This window comes from Peromyscus leucopus, chromosome 3 (genome assembly GCF_004664715.2).
Source record: "Peromyscus leucopus breed LL Stock chromosome 3, UCI_PerLeu_2.1, whole genome shotgun sequence".
NCBI lineage: Eukaryota > Metazoa > Chordata > Mammalia > Rodentia > Cricetidae > Peromyscus > Peromyscus leucopus.
In genome coordinates, this window is record NC_051065.1 from 155,052,253 (window position 1) to 155,079,236 (window position 26,984).

Genomic DNA, 26,984 nt, shown 5'->3' on the forward strand with positions numbered 1-26,984 from the left:
GGGAAAGGACTTGGCAACCGAGGGTCTGCAACATTGGGAATCCAGAGCGAGAGTGAAACTTGGAAGAGTCGAGCAGGTCAGCCTCGGCTCTCACCAGCCCAGCTGTGAGCGTGGCCTAAGACTGAGGAAGCCTGTGTGTGAACAGGGCTCCTGCTTAGCCTCAAGCAGGACTGACAGATACCATGACTCTTTGGAGGATTGAGAATTGGTGAAACTGGCAGGTGTAGTTCTGCCACAAGATAAAGGGGCAGTGCTGCGTATTCAAAACTAGTCACAGGTTAATCTGGGTTTTGTTTTAAGGCGATGTTCTGCATGTAGCACAGGCTAGTCTCCAGTCCATTTTTTTTTTTTTTTTTTTTTGAGACAGGACAGTTCATAGGGGTGCAGTAAGTGACACTCGGTAACCAGACAGAAATGCACCCCAGCCTTTTTTCTGCTGTTATTTTTAGAAATGAGGCTGATCTAGACTAGATTAGATCCTGTAGATTAAAAATGCCTTACAGGTCTGGTCAAAATTGAGCTGGGGGAATAGCTCAGTTGAAGGCCCAGTGTACATGCAGCACTGTTAATCCCCACAAACAAATATGTACAAGAACTGATTATTTTAAGGACTTTTTTCCCCCTTGCTGTGGTCTTGGGATTGAACTTAAAATTGTGTACATGGTAGACAAGTGCTCTACCACTGAGCTGTTTTAATTTTGTTTTGCCTGCATGTGCCTTGAAGGCTTCAGATCCCTTGGGACAGGCATTGTTGCTACCATGAGGGCTGGGAATTGAACCTGGGTCCTATGAAGAGCAGCCTCCTGCCCTGTTGCTTATAGATATGGTCTTACTAAGTTGCTCATCATGACCTTGAACTTGTCATCCTCCCTCAGCCTAAGCAGCTGGGTTAACAGGTCTGTGCCTTCAGCCCTGAGTCAACCTGGGAACTGTATTGAAACTAGCTACTATGAATAAAATCATGAAGTTGGGTATAGTGGCGCACACCTGAGGCAGGCAGATCTCCGAATTCAAGGCCAGCCTGGCCTACAAAGTGAGTTCCAGCACAGCCAGGGCTGTTACACAGAGAAACCCTGTCTCAAAAACCAACCAAAAAAATTATGTGAGAATGTTAAATCTGTTTTTTATTCAGATCACAAACTGACCCCAGCCGGCCTTTAATCCCAGGCAGAAGTAGAGGGATCTCTAGGCCAGCCTGGTCTACAGAGTGAGTTCCACAACAGCCTGGCTACACAAACCGCTGCTTGGGGGGGGGGGGGGGGGTGTCTGTCATTGAGACTTGGACTTTCAGTACTAACCACTACACACCTTGGGAAGAACACAAACTGTTACACGCCTTGGTGGTGAGGTTAGAGATGGTTCACATGGCAGGCCCAAGCCTGTCTAGTGATCCATGCCATCTTCCCTGGAAACAATTCTTAGAAATGAGGCCTTCTGAGTTTTAGGAAGCATAAACTGGGTCTCCTGGGCCCAGGCCCAGAGCTTCCCTGGGCTCTACACAGCCCTACTCTTGGCCAGGGCACTGATTTCTGACATTTGGAGTCCAGAGTAAATCAAGTAGGAAGACAACTCCTATAATCCAATGCTGGCTTCTAAACAAGTGGAGAGGAGCAGTGTAAAGTGTAAATGGGGTGGACCATTATTACCCCATCTGTGAATGACTGTCCTGAGTTAACGGGCCCAGCTCTGGCACTGGGGCTGAGGCCTGTGAGTAGGGGCCCTAACAAAGGCACTGAGGCTGACTGGGAAGGGCAGGAGAGGCCAAGGCCTATGGGCGTGGGAGAGGGAGGCTCGTGTTGGGGACAGCTAGCTGAGTTCCATAGAATCCATGCTGGGACCAGAGGCTGAATCTTTCTGGATGCTCTCGAAGAGGGTGGTGAGTTCTGGGTTGGATCGGATCTGGGTAGAGAAATCGGCCATACTGGGGCTCTTCCGTACCTCAGGGTTGGTCAGCAGGGCGGCCACTGCCCGCATTGCTGAGCGCTTCAACTCATCCTGCTTCTCCAGCTCCTGCTTCACAGAACCAGCCTTGACCTGCAGAGGGAGACAGTGTCCTTACTGAGCCTATGTTACCCATTTCAAACATACAGGGTTCAGATTAATGAAGGCCTAATTTCAATCTGATTCACATCAGGTTGGTTTCATTTTTTCTGCTACTGTGTTGCTATGTGAAAAATCACAACTTTGGGGCTGGGTATGTGGCTCAGCTGGCAGAGTGCTTTGCTTGGCATGCACGAAGCCCTGGTTTGATGAAGGGGACCTGCCCCAGCACCATGTAAAACCTGGTGTAGTTATAGCTAGCTGGTAATCCCAATATTTGGGGGTGGGGGCAGAAGGACCAGAAATTCAAATTATCTTTGACCCTGTTGAGTCCAAGGCCGGAAGTGACAGTCTCCTCTCCCCTCCCTTCCCCACCCACACAAAGAAAATGAAAAAATAACTTGGCACAGGCCTATATTCTCAGCCACATGGAAGGCAAGAGGGGAGGAAGGAATCACTTTGAAGTCTACCTAGGGATCACAGAATTTTTTTTTTTTTTTTAAGAAAACCAAGACACTACTCTGAGTTTTTCCTTAAGACTGAAATTCTTGGCCCTCTTTCTGGCTAAATCTTATCCTTTCAAAACTCAAATGGGGGTGGGGGGTGGGGAGACGGTTCAGTTTGCAAAGTAGTTGCTGGCAAATTTGAGGACCCGAGTTCAGATCCACATAAGAGCTGGGCATGGAGCTGGGCGCCAGTGGCACACGCCTTTAATCCCAGCACTTGGGAGGCAGAGGAAGGTAGATCTCAAGTTAGAGGCCAGCCCAGTCTACAGAGTTCCAGAACAGCCAGGGCTGGCTACAAAGTGAAACTGTATGAGAAAAAAAAAAAAAAATCCGTGTTGAGATCAAGGAAGACAACTGAAGTCAACCTCTGGCCTTTAGACACACAACACACGTTCAATATACATAAACAAGTCACACACACACACACACACACACACACACACACACACACACACACACACAAGTTCTTTTGTGCAACAAGTCTTCACTGGACCCTGAGCATGCCCAGGCTGTTCCCAACACTACAATTTTCCATGACACCTTCACCCCAGATTGCCAATCAATCAATCAAATCAAATCAAATCAATCATTCACAGGAGTCAGGCCCAGCTCCCCAGCTGGGATCTGCAAAGACGAAGTAGGAAACCAGCATGCACAGCATTGTACCCTGGGTCCTCTCACAGCCCAGCAACCAGGAAGTTTTTAATGAAGGAATCTCTCAGCCTGTGACACTGTATAGCCCTGGGCAACAGAACATTCTAGGGCAACAGCAGCTAGCACACCACCACAGTGCACACGGTACAGTGAGGAGTGACTAGACCTGCTAGGCAATCCAGGGCCCAGGCAGGGTGGGGTGGGGCGGGGCGGGGCGGGGCATACCTTGGCAGTACAGGTGGCTTTGAGTGGCTCGATGAGCCGGTCTACCCTCTGCAGGACAGGTGCAGGACAAAGGGTGGCCAGCCGGGCCAGCATGATGAAGGTCAGCATCTGCCGAAGGAAACAGATGGAACTCTTGGTGAAACAGCCCCCAGACAGAGCAGCAGGCCCAAGGGAAGTACAGGCTTGCATGCCACAGACCCACCATCAAGTCCTTCCAGGACCCTGCCCAAGGCTCCTGCCTCTCCGGGTCTCAGTTTCCTACTACAGAAGATGTAAATGGTGATGCTGAATCTTGCCAGTCACTCTAAGCGGTGTGAGGATGGCTGGGTAACAGAAGACATAGGGCGGGGCAGTTCCCATGCTCATAAGCCTCTAGCATAGGCCTGAGAAGGAACATAGCAGCTCCTCAGCTCCCACTGACACTAGCTTGGATACGCTTCATTTAGATATGGCTTGAGTGTGTACCACAAAAGCCCATGTATGTACTGGAAGCTCGATCCTCACTATAGCAATGCTGAGAGGTGATGGAACCTTCAGCAGGCAGTGGCCAGGCTCCTGGAGGTGGTACTGTCAGAAGGAGTTATTAGGCCTCAGAGGACCTGGGTTCTCCCAAAAGTGAATGATAAAATGAACATGCCTCATGCCTGACTCTACCATGTTAACACCTGTGCAGGTGCCTGGCCTTGTGACATGACCAGAGCCAAGCAGCTGCCTCCTTTTCTTAAGAATACCCAGCCACGGTTTTGTTGTTTTTTTTGTTTGTTTGTTTGTTTTTTGTTTTGTTTTTTTTTGGTTTTTGTTTTTTGGTTTTTTTTTTTTTTTTGGTTTTTCGAGACAGGGTTTCTCTGTGTAGCTTTGCGCCTTTTCCTGGAAATCACTTGGTAGCCCAGGCTGGCCTTGAACTCACAGAGATCCACCTGCCTCTGCCTCCCGAGTGCTGGGATTAAAGGCGTGCGCCACCACCGCCCGGCTTGTTTTTGTTTTTTTATATAGCAACAGAAAATAGTCCAGGTGTGGTGGCGCACGCCTTGATCCCAGCACTTGGGAGGCAAAGGCAGGCGGATCTCTGTGAATTCGAGGCCAGCCTGGTCTACAGAGGGAGTTCCAGAACAGCCAGAGCTACACAATGAGACTCTGTCTTGGGGGAAAGAACAAACAAACAAAAAACCAACAACAAAACAAGTAATAATAAGAACCAGAAAACAGCCTGGTACAATGGAAATCTGGGAATTTACCCTGCATTATGGTTTGTTTTCAAAATAACTATTCTTTATGTAAAATCTCATGATTTTTAAATGTTGATAACATTTAAAACAAATTAATTCAAAGCAAAAATGGCCTAAGCCATTCCAACACTAGTAGATTTGGAGCTCATGTGCCCAGAGTGCACACCCTGAGAGAAATCTAAAACCTGATTCCTTGTTCTTGACAGAAAGTGGCCCAGCTGCTTTCACGGGGTGCCAGGAGGAGGGACAAACAGCAGGGGCCTGATGGTGCCTGGCCCCCTGGCTCTGAGCTGGGTCTGCATCTGGCAGGGCACATCTTACTCGGATGTCATAGTGGTCCTTCAGCCCGTCCTCCACGTGGTTCAGAAACTCGCAGATGTCCAGCTGGCCCAGGCAGCTCTCCAGCAGCGAGTACATGCACTCGAAGGCTGCCTTCCTCACATCTAGCCCATCATCTACTGTATGCTTGAAGGGCCCCATCTCCACCTGCAGGAAGGAAGGACACAGAAGTTTGGGGGTGCGAAGCCCCTCCCCTAGTTTCTGCAACTCACCCCACCTGCTCAGCACTGCATCTTGGCCCCAAGTCACACTCTCAAGCTTCAGGAATCAGCTCAGCTGGCAGCATCCTTTCTCCCAACTGTCATACCTGCTGAGCAGGCAGAGTCAGGCCCTGGGGGGTGTGGATGTGCGTGCAGGACGTCATGCACACTGAGCACATGTTCTACAACTGAGCTGCAACCCTTGCCTGATGGACGACATCTTACTCAGTACTAAAGCCACCTTAGGAAGGCCTGGGGATAAGGCTCAGAGTAGAGTGCTTGCCTAGCACACAGAGACCCAGGTTTGATCTCCAGCACTGAATAAACCCAGATGATGGCACACATCTGAGACCCCGGCACTCAGGAGGTGGAAGCAGGAGCAGAAGTCCAGGGTCATTCTCAGCCTAGACTACATCAGATTCTGTCTCCAGAAGGAAGTGAAAACCTTAGGAAGAAGGTGCTGCTAACAATCCCATCAACAAAAAAGGAGCCCAGGTCCAGATGGGTGACTGACATGCTCAAACACACACAGCTGGTAAGTGGCAGGACCAGACTCAAAGAACCAAGTCCTCTGAAGCTTTTAACCACGAGATCTGGCTTTTGACAGTAAAATGGTGCTGTCTCAAAACCCAACTGAAATGCCCTTCTTTTGGAAAACGTCTCCAACCCCTCTCAAGAGCACTGCTTCCACCTCAGCCCTCCACGGGGGGCTATGGGATGATTTGGCTGTCAGTCATCTCTACCCCCTACCCCTTTAGCTCTCTCCACCAGTCTGGTCCTCATAATCCCCTCTCCTGGAGGCCGAGCAGAGCGCCACGTTGGCAGAACCCCAGTACAGTGGAGCTGTCTAAGTCCTGGAACTTGAGACTCTGGCCGAGCGACAACAGTTGCTGACATCACAACTCAGTATCCGACATGCTTGAGACTTGAGGTTCAGGAATTTGAGTTTGTTTGGGTTATGGATTTTGGAACGTTTGCACATTCAAAGAGACATCTTGCAGAAGGGAACCAAGTCTAATACAGAATCCATTTATGTCTAGTAAGTCCCTTCTTCATATGCCTGCAGAGTTTCAGGTAACAGTATTTGTAGGTGCCTACACTCTAACTAGGACCTGTCACACAAGAGGTCACAAGTGGTAGTACATTTGGGGACCAGGATGCTCACACTGAACATGTGCCACTAAGCACCAGAGCTGCCCCAAGTGCTTAGGGCACGTTCCTGTGGGACAGGCATGGTGGCTGTCCTCACTTAGCTCCAGGGGAAACCGAAGCTCAGTGGGCACTGGGTTGCCCTGTCTGGGTCACAGCTGGGGAGTGGAGGGGCATGACATGCCTGGGCCACATGCCTGTGTGGGCTTCATCCTAGTCCTCAGTGAGCCTTGCTAGCGAGGCTCAGGAGACTCAAGGGGACAGCTAACAGGGGGCTAGGTCATGCCAGGTGCCCATGCTGCCCTGTACCTCTCGGATGAGGTCCCGGCGGATCTTGGTCTCCTGGTAGAGGAGGGGTAGGATGTCATCCAACAGGTCCCGGACCAATGACGGTTTATTGTGCACAGCTGAGTTGAAGAAAGTGAGTGTGGCCCGGCGCACGTTCAGGTCTGGGTCCTGCAGGCTTTCCATGAACTCTGCTGCAGAGGGACAAAGAAGGACGTGGAAGCAGGACACAAAGCCACCTGTATGCTGTACCTTGGTGACCCTGACACTGAGAGTTGTGCAGGCTGAAGGGCAACACATCCTGAACATCTACCTAAGCCAGACACAACCACCCTCACAGTCCACATAAGAATGCTTGGCTTCCCACTAACGGTGGACTTGGGGAGCCTTGCCCTCTTGGCAGGGTTTTTAGACATAAGACATGATAGCAGCTGGAAGCACAGGGCTGAGGGCTGGCACAGAGGAACTGTTTTGTCTTGAGACAGGTCCTTACTGAATAGCTCCAGTTCTGTGATCTTCCTGCCTTAGCCTCTTGAGTGCAGGGCGATAGGTGAGCGCCTCCTAGAGGACGGGGTCTGAAGTGCTAAGCTGACAGGGCTACAGCTGCTTAGAGGACTCCACAGCTCCTCTGAGCAGGCCTTTTGCAGAGGTTTAATTTGGGAATTTGGACAACGTTTTATTTGGGCTAGTGCTGAGGATGGAACCCAGGGCCTTCGCACATGCTGAGCACACGTGCTACCACTGAGCTGCATCCTCATCCAGAAAAATAAGAATACAGAAACCTGACAGTCTCCACTGCGGCCATGTGACCTGGTGAAACTCACCAGCCACTGGACATGCTGCTGTCATGTGACCCCTGATGTACCCCACGGGGAGGAACTGCAGTCTTCCAGCAGAGCAAGACTCAACAACACTGGGACCTGGGGTCCTCCCCATGATGCTATGCTAGCTCCTCAGGTCCTGCTTCTGTGAGAATACAGCCTAGGAATCCAACAAGTCTGAACCCTTTCTTGGGACTCAGTTTCCTCATTTATAAAATGGGACCAATGTCCTTTACTAGGCTGGAGCTATGAAAATTAACTGATGAGTTTTTATCCAAGGGCATCACATGGTATCCAACTCAGGGAGCTCAAAAACAGGATCAAACATGCTAAAGGTAGTGGGGCGTGCCTGTAATCCTAGCACTTGGGAGATAAGGGCAGGATCAGGAGTTCAAGGTCATCCTCAGCTATTATATAATGAGTCTGAGTCCAGCATGGGCTATACAGATTCAGTCTGTAGAACAAACCAGCCTGAGTTTGGTTCCCAGCACCCATGTAGTAGCTCACAATCATCCATAACTTCAGTTCCCGGGGATCCAATGCCCTCTTCCAATCTCTACAGGCACCAGGCACACACATGGTGCATAGACATATACAAGTGAAACACTAACACACATAAAACAAATCAATATTAAACACACACACACACACACACACACACACACACACACACACACACACACACCCCAAACCACAATAAGGCAAAACTGAAAGCCAGGTGGCAGTGGCGGCACATGCCTTTAATCTTAGCATACACCTTTAATCTCTGAGTTCGAGGCCAACATGGTCTACAGATCGAGTTCCAGGACAGGCTCCAAAAGCTACACAGAGAAACCCTGTCTCGAAAAACAAAAAAAAACAAAAAAACAAAAAAAAAAACAAAAACAAAAACAAAAACAAAAAACCCAACAGAGACACCACTGGTGGGCTCCTGGCCATGCAACCACAGCAGCTCATCGAGGCTGGAAATCTGGTGCGGCCATGCAGGTCAGGCTTTGAGGTGACTGAGACAAGGATACAGTCTCTACTCAAAAGTGGTCATGTCACTGGCCCTCTGGTCTGCCCAGCGCCCCGGCATGTGGGTCAGCACCCTATTTGATAGCTGAGATGGAAATGGCCTGCCCGCACAAGTCTGTCTTTACAGCCAAGGCTCCCTCTACATTCCATGGGGCTGCCTACTGGGTGAGGAGGGCTGAGAGTCTGCTGTGGCCCCTGAGAAGATGCAGGTGCTGTGCTTCGAAGGCAAGAAGTCTGGTTCTGCAGGAGGTTCCGAGGGAAGGCCTGGCCTACCCCACCAAGGCTCCTCCCGCACAGGCATCCTCAGACTTGTTCACGTGGGGCTCACCAGCTCAGACTTATTTTTCATCCTCCGAGCCTGTGCATTTACAGCACTTCCCACCCCAGCAAGCTGTTTCCAAGAAAACCTGTTCCAGAAACTTCTCATACCCATTTGACAGAGGGGAAGCAAGGTTCATCTGTAAGAAGGGGCCTGCTAGGCCTACCAGAGCCTTGGTGGTGCAGACAAAAGGCCTGAAGGCAGATCCTCACTCAAGAGTCTGCCCTGCTGCCCATCACAGAGTTGCTTTGGAGTCTGCCACCCTTGGCTCATTTGTGAGACATCCTACCAAACTCCAGACCCGGGGGAAGGGTACTAGCTTCAGCCAAGACAGGGACTGGGGGACACATACCAATGTAGCTCTTCAGGAGGGGGTCGATGGGGTGTGGCTGATCTGAGATGAGGAACTTGACTGCAGTGATGACCGTGCTCCGGGTGTATGGCTTACCTGCAAGAGGAGAGGCGACAGTGTGGGCAGGGGTCAGCCTGCAGGCCTGCGGGAGCCAAACACAGTACCCCCTCTCCCTACTTGAGAACCTCCTCCAGGAAGTCCATGGGATTCCGTCCTGTGGAGCCCTGCATCTGCCCAGTTCTTCCTCCTGCGGCTAGAGTGGGTGGGTGGGTCCTGACACCACCCTGCAGGTGCAAACACAGCACTAGGACCTGGGAAAGTCACGCCTCTAGCTGAGACTACACTGCATTTTCCGGATATCCTCTCCATTCAAACTCACATAATAATGAAATGTTAATTAAAATAATGAAGCTGACGTGGTAGTGCTGACCTGTTACACAAAGGACCCAGGAGTATCTTCAGGAGTTCGAGGTCAGCCCGGGCTACAAAGTCAGTCCCTGTCTCAAAACCAAAGAGAATTATGAAGGACTATTGGTCTGTGCTTCACACAGGAAAGAAGGACTCAGAGAGGCCAAGCTCATATTTAAGGCCACACAGCAGAAGCCTGAGGAGCTTTTGTCAGGGTGGAGGCCAGTGGGATTCCCGCAGCACTCAAGGCCCCTAAGCATGATGTCACGAAGGACTCACTTTATTTCACTTTGTTGCTGACTTTAAAGAGCTGGGGAAATGAAGGGCTCACACAAATCCCTACGGATGGAGGGTAATACCAGGGTATAGCTCACATACCTCCAGCTTGGTCCCCAGCTGCCAACTGGTGTGGTCTTTGGGACTGGGGCCCAGCAGGCAGAAGTAGGTGCTGATGGTAAGCCTTGATGGTTACATTTGACTTTGAAACCAGCCTAACTGTTCTCCTGATCCATCAAGATGTGGAGCAGCCACACTGCAAGCTCCTGAGGCCACGACTCCCACGCCATGGCTGACTGTCCCTCTGAATGGGACCCTCTCTAAAGTCAGTTCCATTACGAATTTTGTCACAGCAGCGAGGAAGTAACTACTGCAGCTCATGTCCACAGAAGGGATTATGAGAGTGACATCAATGGGTTTATTTTGGTGATGATGATGTTTTTAAAGATAGGGTCTCCTGAGTGCCAGGATCAAGGCGGACACTACCATTCCACTCTATTTCCCTTTCTTGTGAGTCGCTAGGAATGGAACCCAGGGCCTCATGCATCACTGGCAAACACTCTACCACCAAGTGACAGCTACGGCCCCAGCCCCTCCGTTCTTTTGAGTCAGTCTCACTAAATTGCACAGGTAGGCCTTCAACTTCCGTAAGCAGGTAGGCCTTGAAGTCATAATTCTGCCTCAGCCTCCCAAGTAGCTGGGATATATTCCTAGTTATATATAGAGTTATAGATTTATAATCCTGCATGCCTAATGCCATCATGAAACTTTAAATTGTACTTTACCCCTTAGTATCTTCAGAGGACAGGATCCAGGATCTCTCTGGAGACTAAGCCCAAGGACACCACGCCCCTTCCACAAAACAGCATGGTGTCTACACAGAACCTAGGCACACCCTCCCACGGCCTTCAATATTGACATTAAACATGTCAACAGTAGTTAATCTACACTGTCTAGGAAAAAGGGGCTTTCAAGATGGCTCTTGCTATAAAGGCACTTATTACCAAACCTGATGACCAGAGTTCAATCCTTGGGATCCGCATGACAGGAGAGAACTCCCATAAGTTGTCCTGTGACCTCTATATGCACATACACCCCAATGTCATTTTTAAAAAAAGAAATAAAACCAAGAAAATTTTGCACACGTTCAGTACAGACAAAATATTTTCTTGGGATATTTTTGATCCAGGTGAGTTGAATCTATGATGCAGACCCCTTGGGTGAGAGGTCTGTTTGAGGTAGGGGCCTATCAAAAAACCTTGGGCTGTTAAAATCACTGGCCCCTCTTGCAGAGGACCTGAGGTTTGATTCCAAGCACCCACATGGCAGTTCACAGCTGTCTATAACCCCAGTTCCAGGGCATCTGATGCCCTTTTTTGGCCTCTGAGGGCAATGCATGTATATTCGCATACATATACGCAGACAAAACACCCATACACATAAAATAAATCTTGAAGAAAACCCAAAGACCTTGTCCCTCTATCCCAGAGACCATGCAGGAGGAAGCCTATACATTTGGGAAGCATGTTTCTATCTTGCTTATCTTCCTTGATTAACATACATGTGACGCTCATCTCCAGTGATCTGCATGAGTTATGTAGATGCTTGGGGACCAAGTGCCCACCTTGTGCTAGGCCAACTTGGGCCACTGTGCCCTTACCTGCAGCAAGCTGTTTCCGGAATCGAGGCAGGAGGAAGGGAGGGTTCACAAACACTAGCTTCCCGATGCACTCAGCCACCACACACCGAGTGCCTTCCTCAGGGTTCTCACAGCGCTGAAAGAGCAGTGCCCAGACATCCTCAACATAGGGCTTCAGGTTGTCAGGCTGGGAGGCCCCCAGGGCCTCCCTGAGTGAATGCAGCAGCAGGTACTGTCGCCGGGGCTCGGCCTCAATCTGTGCCAGCAGGAAGGGCAGAAAGTCAGGCAGGTTGCCAGCACCCACACGGCCCAGGGCATACGCGGCTGCAGCCCTCACGTCCTCACTGGGAGATCCCAAGGCTTCCAGAAGCACGGTCTTCAGCTCTCTCTGGGGGCCTGGCCCAGCCACCTGGCCCACCTCAGCCAGTGACAGGAATGCCAAGACTTTGACCCCAGTGCTTGAGTGGGGCGACCTGGCATCACAGACCAGGCGGCTGGCAGTGCCCGCCGCCTCCTGGGGGCAGGCAGCTGAGAGGGCAGCCACACACCGGGCCAGGGAGTGGAACACCTGTTTGTGCAGGCCGGGTCCTCCATCCTCAGCCTGGTTATAAACGGGTGCAGTGAGCAGGCTAATGAGCTCAGCATACTCCACACACGGAGGGCGGGTGCCCACCAGCGCCTGTAGGAAGCCCTCAGTGGCTGCCAGCACCCCAGCAGGCAGCAAGGGCGAGTGCAGCAACTGCAGCAGCTCCTCCAGAACAGGTCCGCTGACTTCCACCAGAGAGGAGGGCTGGGCCTGGGTCACGGTGGCGAGGAAGTCGACGGCCAGCTGGGCCACGTGCATATCGTTCTCGCTGACCAGAGCCGGCAGCTCAGCCAGCACAGCCCGCACAGCAGGCGGAGGCAGGCCGAGGCCTTGACTCTGAGCCAGAGCATCCAGGGCAGCCAGCGTGGCCAGCCGCAGTGCCCGCTGATTTTTGCGCAGAAATGAAGCCAGGATAGGCAGTGCCTCGGCCAGGATGGGCTGCAGGTCAAGTCGCAGTGGGGACACAGCCACCAGGGTCAGCGCCTTGACAGCTGGCAACCGGGTGATCTCATTCCGTAGGCGGTCCAAGAGAAGCATAAGCGTGGGCTCTAGGTCATCCCCAAGCCGGTCACCAAGGTGACCCACAAGGTGGCCCACACAAGAGATGGCCCGTTCCTTCACCTCCTGGTCTAGGTCAGTAGCACGGAGTCGTGCCAGGGTAGCTGTGGACATCTCTCCAACGTATGGCTCGGGGTCCAGCAGCCGAGGGCTATCCAGTGGCCACAGGGTCCGCACCAACTCCTGGAGCACCAGTAAGGCCTCAGCTGCCACCTTGTAGAAAGGGTCAGCCACGCAGGACATCACAGGTGGTAGGAGGGTGGGCAGGTGTGGGTGGAAGGCCTCAGCTGGCTCCGTACCCAGAAGCCCCTGTAGGAAGGCCAGGGCATCCATCCGAATGGTGGAGGAGCTGGAGTGGTCAGCCAGGGAAAAGACAATGCCTGTGGGTGGGAACCAAGGTTAGGGGCCCTTCAGCCTGGCTCAGCCTGGGGATGTAGTGACCAAGGAAGGCATCTGCACTGAACCAAAGCACCCAAAGCTCCCAGACAGAAGTTTCCAGAGGCCACCAGAGCTGAGAGAAACAAGGCCAGAACTCCCTTGGAGCCACAAAGTAGACTTGGAAGCAGCCTTGTTCTCCCTGTGGTCAGAGGGGAACCTCCGTAGGCCATGATCACACAGGGCCCTGCCCAGAAACAATGCCTGGGCTCTCAGGGATTGAGGGCTCAGTATAGGGTAGGGGCTGGATTCTGTTAGAGGCCCAAGAGGAGAAAGCCCAGCCTACCTGATACCAGCACTGGCATGTGCTCTGCCAGGCTGCCAGGGAGGACGCCTGCCAGCTCGGTGAGGAGGTAGAAGCAGCCCTGGCGGGTCCGAACATTCCGATCCTTAAGTTGCCGCTGCAGGGCCTTTATCACTAGGGGTACCTGTGGGCAGGTGGGGAGCTCAGGAACCAGACAGGAGGCCTCCCCAGGGAGGAGCCCAACATAGAGAGGACACCTCAGTGTCCACCAGCCTCTACTAGTCACCTGATTCAGATGCAGACAGAGTGGTGGTTGCCTCCATCTCATAAACGCAGACAAGGAACTGGCTCAAGGTGGCCCAGCAGCCTGGCTGTCACCTCTATCTCTATGAAGGGAAGCAGAGGCCTAGCCATCTCCAGCATATGGCCCTTCTCTTCTTTACCTAGATACACTCCCCATATATTCCTGAGCCAGTGGCACCAGTGCCACCCTGATCTGTATCTCTGATCCAGCTTGCACATTTTCTGACTACCTATGGCTCAACCTAGGCATCTGCTACAGTCTGAATAAAGTATGTGGCCATAAGCACTCACAGGTTGGAAGCTTGGTCCCCAGTATGGTGGGGGTACTAGGAAGAGGAGGGGCCTTTAAAAGGTGGCAATATCAGGGAGTCACTAAAAAGGATGAACTAGTTCTACTGGACACATTGATTATAATATAAGGGCTTCGCCTCATCCTTCTGGCTTCCTGTTTTATCATGGGATGTCTTCCTTTTGTATAGTCATGCTATCTACAAAGATGTCACACAGCAGGGCAATCCACATCACGGCAGGGACCATGCTTTTTGGACTGTTTCAAACCTGAGTTCGATAAGGCTCTTCTTAGCAGGGACCCAGCCTCCACATTTTATTATACTAACAGAAAATTCACTACTGAAAGTTAATGAGGACCTCAACCATAAATGTACAGAGATGCAGATGTCCCCTCCTCCTCAGAGCCCCCTATCCCAGGAGGCCAAGAGATCAACTGTTCCCTGCCTATCCCAGACACAAGCAACCCATCATCAGCAAGATCCAATGGTTCAATCTAAAACGCACTTCTCAGGCCTGCGTAACCATTCAATCTCTCTGCTTCCACTGAGCCGAAGGCAATATCTCTTGTCCCCTGGACATAGTTGCAATGTCCTCCTGTTGGTCCCCAGCCATGACTCTTGTCTGGTCACAATCCATTCCCCACCCAGCAGCCAGATGAACTTTTTTAAAGTGAAGCAAACTCTACCACCCCCTTCCTGTAGCTGCTTACTCTTGGAATGAAACAAAGCCCTTCTCGATCCTGGAAGCCTACTTGTGTTGCTGCCCATGTGTCCCAGGCCTGCACCACACAGAACAAGGATGAGGCAGGACTCCATCTGAGCGCCCAGGCTGTGCACAGAGGGGCTCATGCCACATCCCTCAGCCAGTGAAGAGATGGGGGTGGGGAGGAGGAAGGAAGGACGGAGAGTAGGCAAGGACATGGCCCACCTGTGCCCGCAGCATGTTGAGGTTGCTGCCTGTCTGGGTGGGCTCCTCCACGGCCTCTAGCCATCCCTTTGGGGGACGTGTATGTCGCAGCAACTTGATGTAAGCCCCGAAGATGTCTGCTTTGACGTTCTCCTCCCGTTCCTTGAAGCGGCGGATGAGCTCTGGTGCCAGAGTACAGTGGAAGTCGGGCAAGAGGTCCGGCCGAGAGCTGATCAGGGCGGCCATGCACTTGGCTGCTGCTCGGCGCACCTTCCAGCTCATGTCGTCATCGTCGCTGTACTCGTCCTCGCTCTCTGGGGAAGAGGAAGACACGAAGAGCCGTGTTCCTCAGCTCAGGGAAGAAGACAGTGGGGGTCCTACCCTGGCTTTACCTTCTGAAGAGCAGTATTCACAGCCTACTGGGAATGCCCCCACCCAGTGAACACCTGGGGTGTGCTCAGATGGCATCATGCCCTTCGATCCACAATCTCTCCTGTGGGGCAAGGATCATTCCCCATCGCAGAGAACAGAACTGGGACCTAGACACAAGAACTGGCTTGACCCAATGTACAATATCTACACTTCAGCCACAGCCCTTCCTGCCTCCAGCTCCTTGTCTGACTACATCAAGGAAGGAAGGTACCGGCATGCTGACTCAGGCCTGTAATTCCAGCACTTGAGAGGTGGGGTGGGAGGGTCGTGAGTTCAAGGCCAGTCTGGAATACTTAGTGAGCCACCGTCCTCTTCCAAAAAAGAGGGAAGATGCCACTGAGTCCCTACCTGGACTTTGCCCCTCCAAGTGCTCATCATTCTACCTTTAGCTTTGGCGCTGGGCTAAAAACATCATCCCAAAAACCATTTATAAAAATGGTAGCTTGCAGAGTCTGTCAGAGTTGGCCCATGTCCTGGCTAGGTCACTTGGTGTTTCCTTGGTTTCCCTGTCTGAAATATGAGGATGATCACCGTTAGGTTTTTAGGGGCACTATGAGGAATATGAGGTAAGAGCTCAGAACACCAGTGGATGCTCAGGAAGTGATGATTAGAGTTGTCCCTGGGGACCTGTGGGAGCCTGGACACCAGCATCTGAGGGTCGTCACACATACCCTACACACCCCACTCCCAGCTTTAAGTCACCTCTAAATACTTGTAATACCTGGTAAACTATAAACGCCCTGGCGCCAGCCGTCTGTCTACATGCTGAGTACAGACAAATGTCTTCCCAAGTATTTCTGGCCCCGGCTGTTTAACTGTGCAGGCACTTGAACACATGAACACCTCACAGCTGGAGAGGAGCAGCATCCGGCCAGGCAGGCCTGGGGTAGCCCGCTTTGGCTCCTGGGCCCTGCTCTCCCTCACAACAGGCTGTCCGCCTACCTTGCTCACTGAATTCACTGTCCTCGGTCTCCATCTGCTCTTCGTCCTCATCGCTGTCATGATTGTAGTTGGGGTCGTGCTTCATGTACCGGAGGCAGAGGTTGGTCACATTGGGTACGTGAGGGTCCATCTCCTTGGGGCACCTGAGGGACAAGGAGGGGAGGCCTCACTGGAACCCAGCATGGAAGAGCAAGGGTGGGGCCCAAAGGGAGGTGCCGAGACGGACTGTTTTGAGGCTGGCATCCTGTCCCCGCATCCCTACCGACTCCCCCCGGAGCTCCCCGCCTGGCTTCTAGTGCCACAGCCGCCCTTACTTCCTCAGGAAGGCCTCGAAGGCCTGCAGGCAGGACTCTCTCAGCTCATCGTCATCCAGGTTGCAGAACTCCTCCACCAAGGGCACCAGGCCAGCCAGGTGGGCCCCTGCAGAGCCAAAGGGTCCATGAAGTAACCACACCTTCCCTCAGTTACTAGCCCACAGCCTCAGCCCAATCCGCCCTTGCAGGGCAAACTCAACTTAGAGGCTTCGGACGCACGCTGACTGGGGTCTAGCCTGGTTGCGACCTGTGTGCCATGGGGCTGCGGGCTGCTGGCAAGACTTCCCGACTGAGTCTACTGATCATGGCGGCGTGGGGACCAACGGACAACGACTCAGGCAGAGCTCAGCTCCAGTCCCTGCCCAGATCAGGCACACAAAAAGTAGGCTGTGCAGCTGGGTCACTGTCAGGGCTGGGCCTTATCCCTACTGGAGCGTGAGCTGCAGACAGGAGGACAAGAGGGAGCCCTGCCTGGTCCCCAGGCTTTAGAGCGGTGTTTCTCAACCTTCCCAACGCTGCCCTTTAATACAGTCAGCTCCTCATGTTGTAGTGACCTCCAGCCACAAAACTATTTTTGTTGCTACTTCATAACTATGATTTTGCTACTGTTATGAATCGTAATGTAAGTACCTGCGTTTTCCAATGGTCTCGAACCACGTTAAAAACCACTGCTTAGAGGCTACACTAGCCCTCTTCCAGTCATAACCTTCCCACCGTGCCAGAAGGAACATGCTAAGCTGGAGATCCCTACACGTCCCTTCTAAATTTATATGTGTGCACACATATGTTGCCTTCAGAGGCCAAATAAGAGCATCAGATCTGTTGGAGCTGGAATTACAGGCATTATTGGCAGCCTGATGCCAGTGTTGGGACCTGAACTCTGGTCCTCATGAATGAGCAGCAAACATACATAACCACTGAGCCATCTCTCCAGCTCCCTAGGAACTCCTCTGTAGACTTTCTGAGGTCCTTGGAACCTCAGTGTCAGCCCAACCAAACATGAGCCCTCGTCTAAGCCTATGCAGCCTATTTCCCAGATCAATGCTCCTGAGGGTGGCCAAGGAGCAGCGGCCGCTAAGGCCCTTCTGGTGAGAGCCAGGAGTTAGGAGGGGCTGACTGATGCTAGCTGTCTTGTTCTAATGGGCAACACCTGCCTAGGGTGTTTGTGGCTAACAGCGGACCTGATGAAGCCTGAGGTGGCTGCCTGAGGTAAGGCAGAGAGGCAGGGGTGGGAAGGGGGGGACGGTGGGAATGCTGAGTGTTTTGACTGTGATGTGGACTCACAGTGTGTGCTGGCGTACACGTTAAACAGTGTGGCTAACTGTAGACCTATTATCCTCAATGAAAGCTTAAAGACTCCAAACCTGGCTCACATGTTAAGGTGAGCCTTCAGAGCAGAAGGCTCACACACATTCTACATAAGGGTTTGAGATCATGACTTGGAGGACTGTCTCTAAGCCTCCACAGAGGTCACCTCCAGAAGGCCACAGCGGCATAAGACCCGGAAAAGGAAAACTAGTTGGTGCTCCTGCTAGGGTTCGGTCCCTGCCCACCAGGCCCCACTCAGAACTTGAGCCCCGGCCCCTCACCCAGGCGATGGCCGGCCTGGCGGCCCACGCTGCCCAGACACTGGATCAGGGTACGAATGGCTGCAGGGCTGGCGGGCGCGCGGGGGCCAGGCAGACGGTCCACCAGGTGGTCGGCGAGCTCCACGAAGAGGTCGGTGCTGCAGGAGGCTGCCAGGTGACCCAGTGCCACAACGGTGCGCTTGCGAACCGCCAGGCGTGGGCTGCTCAGCTGGGGCAGCAGACAATGCATCAGACTTGCATGGAAGGCGCCCAGTGGGGCGCCCAGCCTGGGGACAGGACGGGGAGTGTCAGGGCAGGCGGGCCACTGGATCTGCAGCCCAGCCAAGACCCTGGGAAAGCGGCAAGGCACCCCTCCAACGTGAGGAGTGACTTACTACAGGAAAGAGACTGCCTTGTGAAGAAGACTCGTGTGGTCAACAGTGGAGGTCTGAAACCGGAGCCCAGATGTCCAATCCCTCAGTGCAGGGAGGAGTGTGGTGGGTATGGGGGCTCTAGTGAGGATGTTCCAGATTCTCAGGAGTCTGAGGTTCGCCTCAATACCTACCCCAGAATCTATCCTCCTTCCTGCGACTGGAGTGGTATAAATTCTAAGACATTTGGTCACTTCCCTGCTCAATCCTGCCATGGCTCCCCAGTGTCCTCCAGATAAGCTGGGCTCTGAACTCAAGGCAAGAGGCAACCCTCCGAGAGTTTCTCCATAGGCAGAACCTGGCTCTGCGCGGCCAGCTTGTTTTCCAGTCAAACTAGCTCTGGGTGAGTTTGGTCTCACAATGACCTGAGGCCTTTTCTCTTCCTGCTCTGCTGCCCTCCATGACCTCGCTGTCCTGTGTCCAGCTCAGATCACCCTGCTGCAGTCTTTACCTATTTATTCATCTACTGTGTGAAAGGGTCTATGCTGAAAGTCAGGCCATAAGGCAGACTTTGGCCTTACGGAGCTCATGATTGAGGGGTGCCTTTCAAGTACCACAAACTCAACATTCCCAAACGGAACCCATCACCTCCTACTGCACCCACCTGCTCCCGGAGCACCCTACCCCAATCCTCTCTCTCCTGGTTTCCTCTAGTCTGCCCGCTCCAGATCCTGTGGTGTCTACCTCTTTCAGACAACCCATGGAAGCCAAGCCAGGCCTAGGGCCACAGGCCTATAATCTCACCAGCTGGGAAGGCTGAGGCAGAAGGATTACAGGTTCAAGGCCAGCCTGGGCTACAGAGTGAGTTCAAGACCTGCCTGAGCAACTCTGAGAGACGGAGTCTTAAAAAGTAACAGGAGCTAGAGACTTATCTCAGTGGTCGGGTTCTTTCCTAGTACGGATAAAGCCCTGGGTTCAATCCCACCACAAATATAAAAACAAAGACGCTCCTCTCCAGCCTGCCTGTCCAGATTACAGAAGGAAAGAGCAAGGAAGGCAGAGGTGTGTCCTTGGGGCTCCTGCCCGGCCCTCCAGCCTCATCGATGCACACGGCTTCCACAATCAGCTCACCATGCAGGAGCCCTGGGCTCAAGTCTGTTAGAACCCAGAGCAGAGACTGCTTAGGTCATGATCATATGCCACTGATACCGTGGACAGGCCCCAAGCTAACCCCTGAGTAATGGATACATATCAATAAATAGGTCCCTCACTCCTTCCTCCAAATCCAAGACTCCCTCCCCAACCCCTGGATCAGAGATGGCTAGATTACAGGCATTAGCTACAGACTATTATCACCCACATGGCATGGAAAGTCTCAACTCCTCTGAAACCTTTGAGGGACCCCTCTGCCACATGGGCCTGACCTCCGAGCAGAGACCACCATACTGTCTTTCCATGCTATGAAAAACTCTTCTAATCTCTCTTTTTTTTTTTTTTTTTTTTTTTTTTTTGAGACAGGATTTCTCTGTGTAACAGCCCTGGCTGTGCTAGAACTCGCTTTGTAGACCAGGATGGCCTTGAACTCAGAGAGACCCCGCCTGTCTCTGCCTCTTGAGTGCTAGGACTAAAAGCATGTGCCACCATGCCCAACCCTTCTACGCTTAATCAAAAAGATAATCTGGGGTTCCCTTGAGCCCACAACCCAAAACCTTTCACAATCTTCTCCTGCTTCTGCTCTCTGTGATGCCCTTAGATCTGCTTAAGCCCCCGAAGCCTCAGCTCCAGTAAGGAGCCCTCCAGAAGCTGAGCTGGGGCCTTTTGAGCTTGGGCCCTGCACCTGACCTAACCACTCACCTATTATATTCAGTTGGCCACTTGCCTGTCAATTCCCCAGGAGCAACGCAGGCCCACCAGCTAGGCTAACACTGCTTTTTCCTGCCCCCAGAGCAAATGCATGAGCCCTGGGAGGTTTACTGACTGTGTGACCTTGGAGCTAATGACCGCCCAGAGGCAGTTCCGTAGTGTGACAGTATTGCACGCAGGCCACTCATCACAGTCTCGCCTGTCTCCTCCTTTCTTGCCCAAAGTGGCCTGGCTCACCTGCTCAGCATGTCGGAGAGGATGTCCAGGGCTTCCAGCTGCACAGCCACGTCCTCCTGCTGGGCGATGGCACTGGTGAGCTGGCCTGTGATCTTGCGGCACACGTTGATAGCCAGCCCTGAGCCTGTGCAGGGCACAAGTGGGCAGGGTAAGGCTTTGGACTGCGAGGGCAGCCCCCAACTCTGGCCTGCTCGTACTCTGGTTGTATTTCTGAGCCCGCATCCCCCAGAAGTCAGTGTTCTAGGAAAGCCTGGGCTTCAGTGGTCCACGGTTGACCCAAGTCTTAAGGAACAACTACAGAGTCGGCCTGGGGAGCGGACAAATTGACAGCTGAGCTGCTGGCCGGCTCACCCAATTCCACCAGAGCGGGGACCAGGTAAACACTTCCTTTCCCAATCCCTTTCAGCTGGCAGTGGCCAGTGGGACAGAATGGCTTGGGAAAATGTGTCTTTTCTTACACACACAGGAGAGAGCACATGGACGAAGAATGAGACCCTGTGGGTCTAACCACTGCTACAAGAACGGGAGCAGCCGGGCCCAGCACACACAAGCTCCTGCCTTTGACTTCTGGCACTACTACCAGGAAAAAGAAGGAAGAGGAGGGAGAGGAAGAAGGAGGAGAAGAAGAACAATAGCCATCCCTCCAGAGAGATCACGGCAAGTCTTTAAGCTGCCACGAGTCTACGCTCTTTGCTTGTGGCTGGAAGCATTCCTAACAGGCAGTCATGAATTTCAACGGACCTGGGTCTGAATTCTTTACCACGGAAGGACCCCAAGTAGGTCCTTTCACTTCTCTGAGCCCTCCTTCCCGCTTTCCTTTTTATTTTGAGACAAGGTCTCACGATTTAGCCCTGGCTGTCCTGGAACTATGTAGATCCGGCTGACCTCAAACTCATACCGGTCCACGGCCTCTACTTCCAGAGTGCTGGGATTAAAGGCATGGGCCACTACTTAGTAAAGATATTTAATACAGGTATTAGCACTCAGTGAAGAGAAACAGAGGCATGCAGAAGGCACACCATGAACATAGGTGTGGGCTTCCCAGAGAAGAATCACCTGGCCCCAGTATTTGAAACATAGCTGGGCCGAGTAGCAGCACCAGGCCTGGGTACCTGTGGCAGCAGGAGGCAGCTCTGAGAGGATGGTCTTCAGGCCAATGCCAGCGATGTCCCGGAGCTGCTCTTTGTCTGACCGCATGTTGGCACAGAGGGTGTCCACAATGGTCTCCACTTGGTACTCCTTCACCTTGCCCACCAAGGGACCCAGGCTGAGGCAGAGGGAGGAAGGGAGAAGGGCCCCAAAGCTCCAGGCATGCCTTAAATCCTGCTGCCTGCTTTGGTCCCCTCAAGCTTTTGGGGACACACATGCTGAGGAAAAGACCTCAGCTCAAAAGAGGACCCTTTCCTACTAGGCAAGCGGTGCATCCCAAGCCCATGGTTTGTATCTCACCCTGTGGCTCCATGTGGCCAAAGCAATGTTTTCCACACCTGAGCTGGTGTCATATCCGCTAGGGAATTACTAAACACAGACTGCTGGGACACCCCAGAAGGTCTAAGTGGGGCCTTCCGATGTACGTCTAACTGGTTTTCACTTGCTAATGTGGGTCCATCAACCTGAGATCTGGAGCCTCATTTCTCAAAGCCTGGTAGCAGATCGTCACCTGGGGACCTGTCAGAGCCACAGAACCCCTTCTGCAGGCTGTCACACCCCTCCCATCTCCCCTTCCCTACTTCCCTTCCTATTTCCTGGATAACCTCCCACATAACTTAGATTTGAACTCTTGGTGCAGGGTCGACCTCTGAGGAATGCTGGCTAAGCGTCCGACCCTATCGTTGCCCCCAAACTGCCTGATGATTGCCACAGACTGCACCCTAGGGGAAGCGCCCCCCCCCGCCCCCCCCCCCAGTCCACTCACCACTTGACGGCCAGGTTCTGCACCTCCCCGCTCCTGTCCTCCAGGAGCCGTAGCAGCGTCCTCACCACCTTGCGCTCGCTGTCCTCATCCAGCTGGATGGAGTCTTTCTGCAGCTCTGCCATCAGGTCGCTGGTAGCCATGAACCTGTGAGGGGCGGGAGGGGAGAAAGAGGGCTGTCCTGCAGCTCCCGGGCCTGACAGACTGGTGTATTAGCGTGCCCCAGGAGAGAAGCTCAGTGCACATGTGGGTAACTGGGGCTATGGGCAGGGCTGCATCACCTCAACTAGACCAACTAGCACAGGGTGGGAGACTGAAACAAGTGGACTGGCTTAATGCTCGTGGTCTGGGGGGGTGGGGCGCTCCTGCCACTGCCACTGCCAAAATGGGAACTTGGGCAAGTCACTTGTCTTCTCTCAGCTTTAGTTTACCTGTATGAAAAATGGGGATGAGGGGGCTGGATGGCTCAGTGTTTAAAAACACTCGCTGGCTGGGCAGTGGTGGTGCACACCTTTATCCTTGAAACTGACATTATCTTTGTCATAGATTGTTGGCATTTAGTATTCAAGCTTCCTTTTTTGTTTTGTTTTTTGTTTTTTATTTTTCAAGACAGGGTTTCTCTGTGTAGCTTTGGTGCCTGTCCTAGATCTCGTTCTGTAAACCCAGGCTGGCCTTGAACTTACAGAGATCCTCCTGCCTCTGCCTCTTGAGTGCTGGGATTGAAGGTGTGTGTGCCACCACCACCCGGCAGTGAACACCTTAAAGTGAACCATTGAAGTGACTTCTAATTCCTGGAAAGAAGATCTCAGTCCGACTGCCGAGACCTAATGCAGTAACTGCACATGACAAGTGCCCTTTCTCCAGGGCAGCCATTCCCCCAGGCTGCCATGCTTGCTGGCATCTGCATGGAGACTCGTGGAAGAGATGCTATAAAGAGGCGTCCAGAGAAAGCCTGCTTCCTGTCCCAGCCTCCCGGGGTAAAATCCGTCTCGAGTGGAGTGGGACCCCCCACAGAGCCTGGAGGGACCCTGTCCATGCCACCATTTCTTAACTTTAACAGCTCGATCAGCCTGAAGCTGCTGAGAGAAGGCAGGAGGCTGAGCTGAAGGAGAGGAAGGTATTGTTGCCGTCCCGTCCACCACCCAGGCGCTTTAACGTAAAGGATGTTTGCGTTTGGGCCGTTCTGAATTTCTGAAGGATGGGGCCCAGATGGGCCTGGCAATCCTGAGAATATGTTCTAGGAGGCACAGGATGGGCCCAACAACCAGGGAATGTGCCTGTCAAATCCCTATTCATCACTGCCTCAGTTAGGGTTTCTATTGCTGTGATAAAGAGCATGACCAAACGCAACCTGGGGAGAAAGGGTTTCAGCTTACGCAGTCCCTCATTGAAGAAAGTCAGGTCAAGAACTCAAGGCAGGAACTGAGACAGAGGCCATGGCAGTTTAAAGGTGTGCAGCGCCATGCCTAGAGAGGCCATGGAGGAGCGCTGCTTACTGGCTTGCAACCCATGGTTCTTTTAGCCTACTTTCTTATACAGCCCAGGACCACCTGACCAGGGCTGGCGTCACTCACAGAGTGGTCTGGGCCCTCCCCCATCAATCACTAAGAAAATCTACCACAGTCTCATCTACAGGCCAACCTTATGGAGGCATACTCTCTTCTCAGATAACTTCAGTTTGGGTCAACCTGACAGAAACTAGCACACCCATTAAGAGTGTAACTCAAACATTTCTGTCTCAGGGACAACCCTGATCAATGTGATGTGCACACACCTAAGCATCGCAGCTTCCCTAGACAGGTCACGTCAGGACTCTGCACCCCTCCACTACAGCACTTCTCTCCTGTACAGCAATGAATGTGAGAGAGCACTTCACAGACCATCACACACACACACACACACGAATACATATACTCCCACACACGTACACACAAACAACAAACATACATACCTACACACACACATACACCTGTGCACACATATACCCACATGTGTGCGTACACATGACATGCTTGGCACCCAGCAGCTTCACCTCTGACACACCAAGCTTAGGAAAAAACAGGCCTGACAAGGGAGCAGAGTGAAGGCCGGAGGGAGTTCGTGCTCAACAGACCTTAGAGTCAAACGGCCTTGTGCAAACCCGAACCCCGAAATCCACATTCACAAATAAGCCTCAGCACTTCAGACACCTGAGTCCTGCAGACATCACCCTCAGAGGAGACGCCACAGCGCTGGGGTGGTGGTGGTAATTTGATAGGCTAGGGCTCCAAAATAGAGTGGGGCTTTAAGTACACATACTTGCCTTGCCTCTATCAGTGGGGTAAATTTTAGCCAGCTGCCTCCTTAACTCCTTAACTCTGGGAATTTTCTTTGCCCCTCTCCCACAGCATCCTTGAGGGTTTTATCTTAATTATTGAATTATTTATTGAATTATTTATTTATTTATTTATTTATTTATTTATTTATTTATTTTCAAGACAGGGTTTCTCTGTGTAGCCTTGGCTGTCCTGGATCTCCCTCTGTAGACCAGGCTGGCCTCGAACTCACAGAGATCCGCCTGCCTCTGCCTCCGGAGTGTTGGGATTAAAGGCGTGCGCCACCACCGCTCGGCTTTCCTTGAGGGTTTTAATAGGTCAACCCAAGACAAGCAGGCTCAGAGAGGTTACAGAGCACCAGAGAACAGCGTGAGATGGAACTCCTGCCTCCTCAAACAGTATTATGTTACCACAAAAAAGATTCAGAAATTCCTGCCTAATCTCTTGAGCCCCTGGTTTTCCCTGTCAGAGTCTGAGCCCCAACAAAACTGGGAACCAAGGCTTCCTGTCCCTTGCCTGGAACAGTAGTCAGTCACTCCCCTCTGGGAACCACAGGCCATAGTCTCCTGAAATCTGAGAGGCAGCACCATTGGGACACTGGGACACATGGTGCCTGGACAGCTGGCCAGGGGACTCAGCCTCCTGGTATTCAGACCTTTAAAAATAGACGCTATGCTCATATGCTCAGGCTGGTTTTAAGTGTCCTCGAAGCTGCTGGCCAACTCCCCGATTGAGAGGCCCAGGAGATGGTCCCTCAGCTCTGGCAGGGCATGTAAACCAGAGCCCCTCCAGGCCTCTGGAGAACAGGAAGGAGGGGACAAAAGAACACTCCACAGGACCTACCCTGTCTCCCTGCACAGGCAACCAACCACAGGAGACCAAGGCAGAAACACAGAGATGTGCCTGGCCCTGCATGGAGTGCAGAGGCATCCTGGTAACAACTCAGTGGGAGCCAGCAGTGAAGATGAGATGCTCAGTCAAGGTGCGGAGAGAGTGTGCAGAATCACACAGGCCATTCACCATTCACAAAGCACTTACCCGGTGCCTACACCATAAACAGGAGCTAAAGTTCAGAGTGGGTGGAGTAATGTGTCCATCACTTATAGAGCCAGTAAGTTATGGCTGCCAAGATCTAAAGCCAGGGCTAAGAGTCCAAAGCCCTATTACCACCATGGGGCTTGGGGTCCCCGCAAAGAGATTTTGAGGAATAGATTTACAGGACAAAGGAGGGGTCAGACCACGTGAGCAGGCTTCAGGCCCCTCCAGGCTAGATTCCGGACATCACTAAGACCTCCACCTCTGCTTGGTCCTATCTTTGGCATTGTACCCAGGCCCTTCGTACCCCCAAACCTCAGTTTCCCTGTTTGTAAAACTGACAGAAGACTCAGTAGGCGCAGTGTCCCGTCAACTTGGAGGTACAGAACTGGCTATAGGATCATACGCCAAGCCTTCTTTGTCACTGAGCCTGTTTCCCCTGCAAGATAGGGCTGCTCCAGATGTTCCCATCCTTCTTGGCGGCTCTGTTGCGCTGTTTCTGGGACGCTCGGAGAGAAGGACGGGAGAAAGAGAATGGAGGAGAGACAAGGCCCTCACCCCAACCTTTCCTTCCTGCCTCTAAACCATGTTTAACCTAACATCTCGGGAGAGGAGGGAATGAGAAGGATGGGATGGTAATGGGCCGGGGAGAAGAGGGAGGGGATGAAGAGAAAAAAGAGGAAAGAAAGAAAAGTTCGGCTTAGGAGACCCGGCAGGAGTACAGGCTGGGAGGATGGGGTAACCTAGAGACGGGGTAGAAGTTCGGGTATCAGAAAGGGATAGCCCTAGAATGGAGGTGGCGCGGAGTGGGGGGCTATTTTAGTGCGGGTCAAAGGAGGTCAGCACTGGGACCCCAAGGAGGGGCGGATGGGAACTTCATCGGAGGGCCTGGGGGGCCCCAGGGTAGGGGGCCTGTGGGCCCAGCTCGGCAAAGGCGGGAAGAGGTTGGGGGCGGGGCTGTTGCAGCAGGGCAGCAGGCCCAGCCAGGCCCAGGCGAAGAGGCCGGGGGCACCCGCGGGGGTCTGCAGGGGGCCGGGGGGGGGCGGCCAGAACGGGCTGAGGCCCCTAAAAAGGAGCCCCGGGCCGCCGCAGGGCGCACCTGAAGTCCTTGTCGCTGGACGTCATCTTCTCCAGCAGGCTGGAGATGTGGAAAGCAGCGGTACTCATGCTGGCTGCGCCGCGGTCCGCGGGCGGGAATGAATATGGCGGCGCGGCC

General features: G+C 52.8%; 1 protein-coding gene across 1 annotated transcript; it reads right to left on the reverse strand.

Moving 5' to 3' along the window:
* Positions 1-1,098: 1,098 nt before the first annotated feature.
* Cand2 (cullin associated and neddylation dissociated 2 (putative)) lies at positions 1,099-26,984 on the reverse strand. Its single transcript, XM_028863997.2, has 15 exons — positions 26,868-26,984; positions 22,422-22,565; positions 21,619-21,773; positions 20,507-20,630; positions 18,057-18,322; positions 16,468-16,573; positions 16,154-16,296; positions 14,801-15,093; positions 13,322-13,463; positions 11,478-12,980; positions 9,134-9,229; positions 6,649-6,818; positions 4,973-5,137; positions 3,426-3,533; positions 1,099-2,034 (listed from the first exon to the last, which is right to left on the reverse strand). Exons 1-15 carry the CDS (start codon positions 26,933-26,935, stop codon positions 1,807-1,809), a joined length of 3,711 nt encoding a protein of 1,236 aa, XP_028719830.1. The 5' UTR covers positions 26,936-26,984; the 3' UTR covers positions 1,099-1,806.

Coding starts and splice junctions, on each gene's coding strand:
- Cand2 (XM_028863997.2), bottom strand. CDS start 26,935: ATGAGTACCGCTGCTTTCCACATCTCCAGCCTGCTGGAGAAGATGACG. Junction 22,566..26,867: donor TCCAGCGACAAGGACTTCAG/GTGCGCCCTGCG, acceptor CGCCCCTCACAG/GTTCATGGCTACCAGCGACC. Junction 9,230..11,477: donor CCGGAAACAGCTTGCTGCAG/GTAAGGGCACAG, acceptor CTCCTCTTGCAG/GTAAGCCATACACCCGGAGC.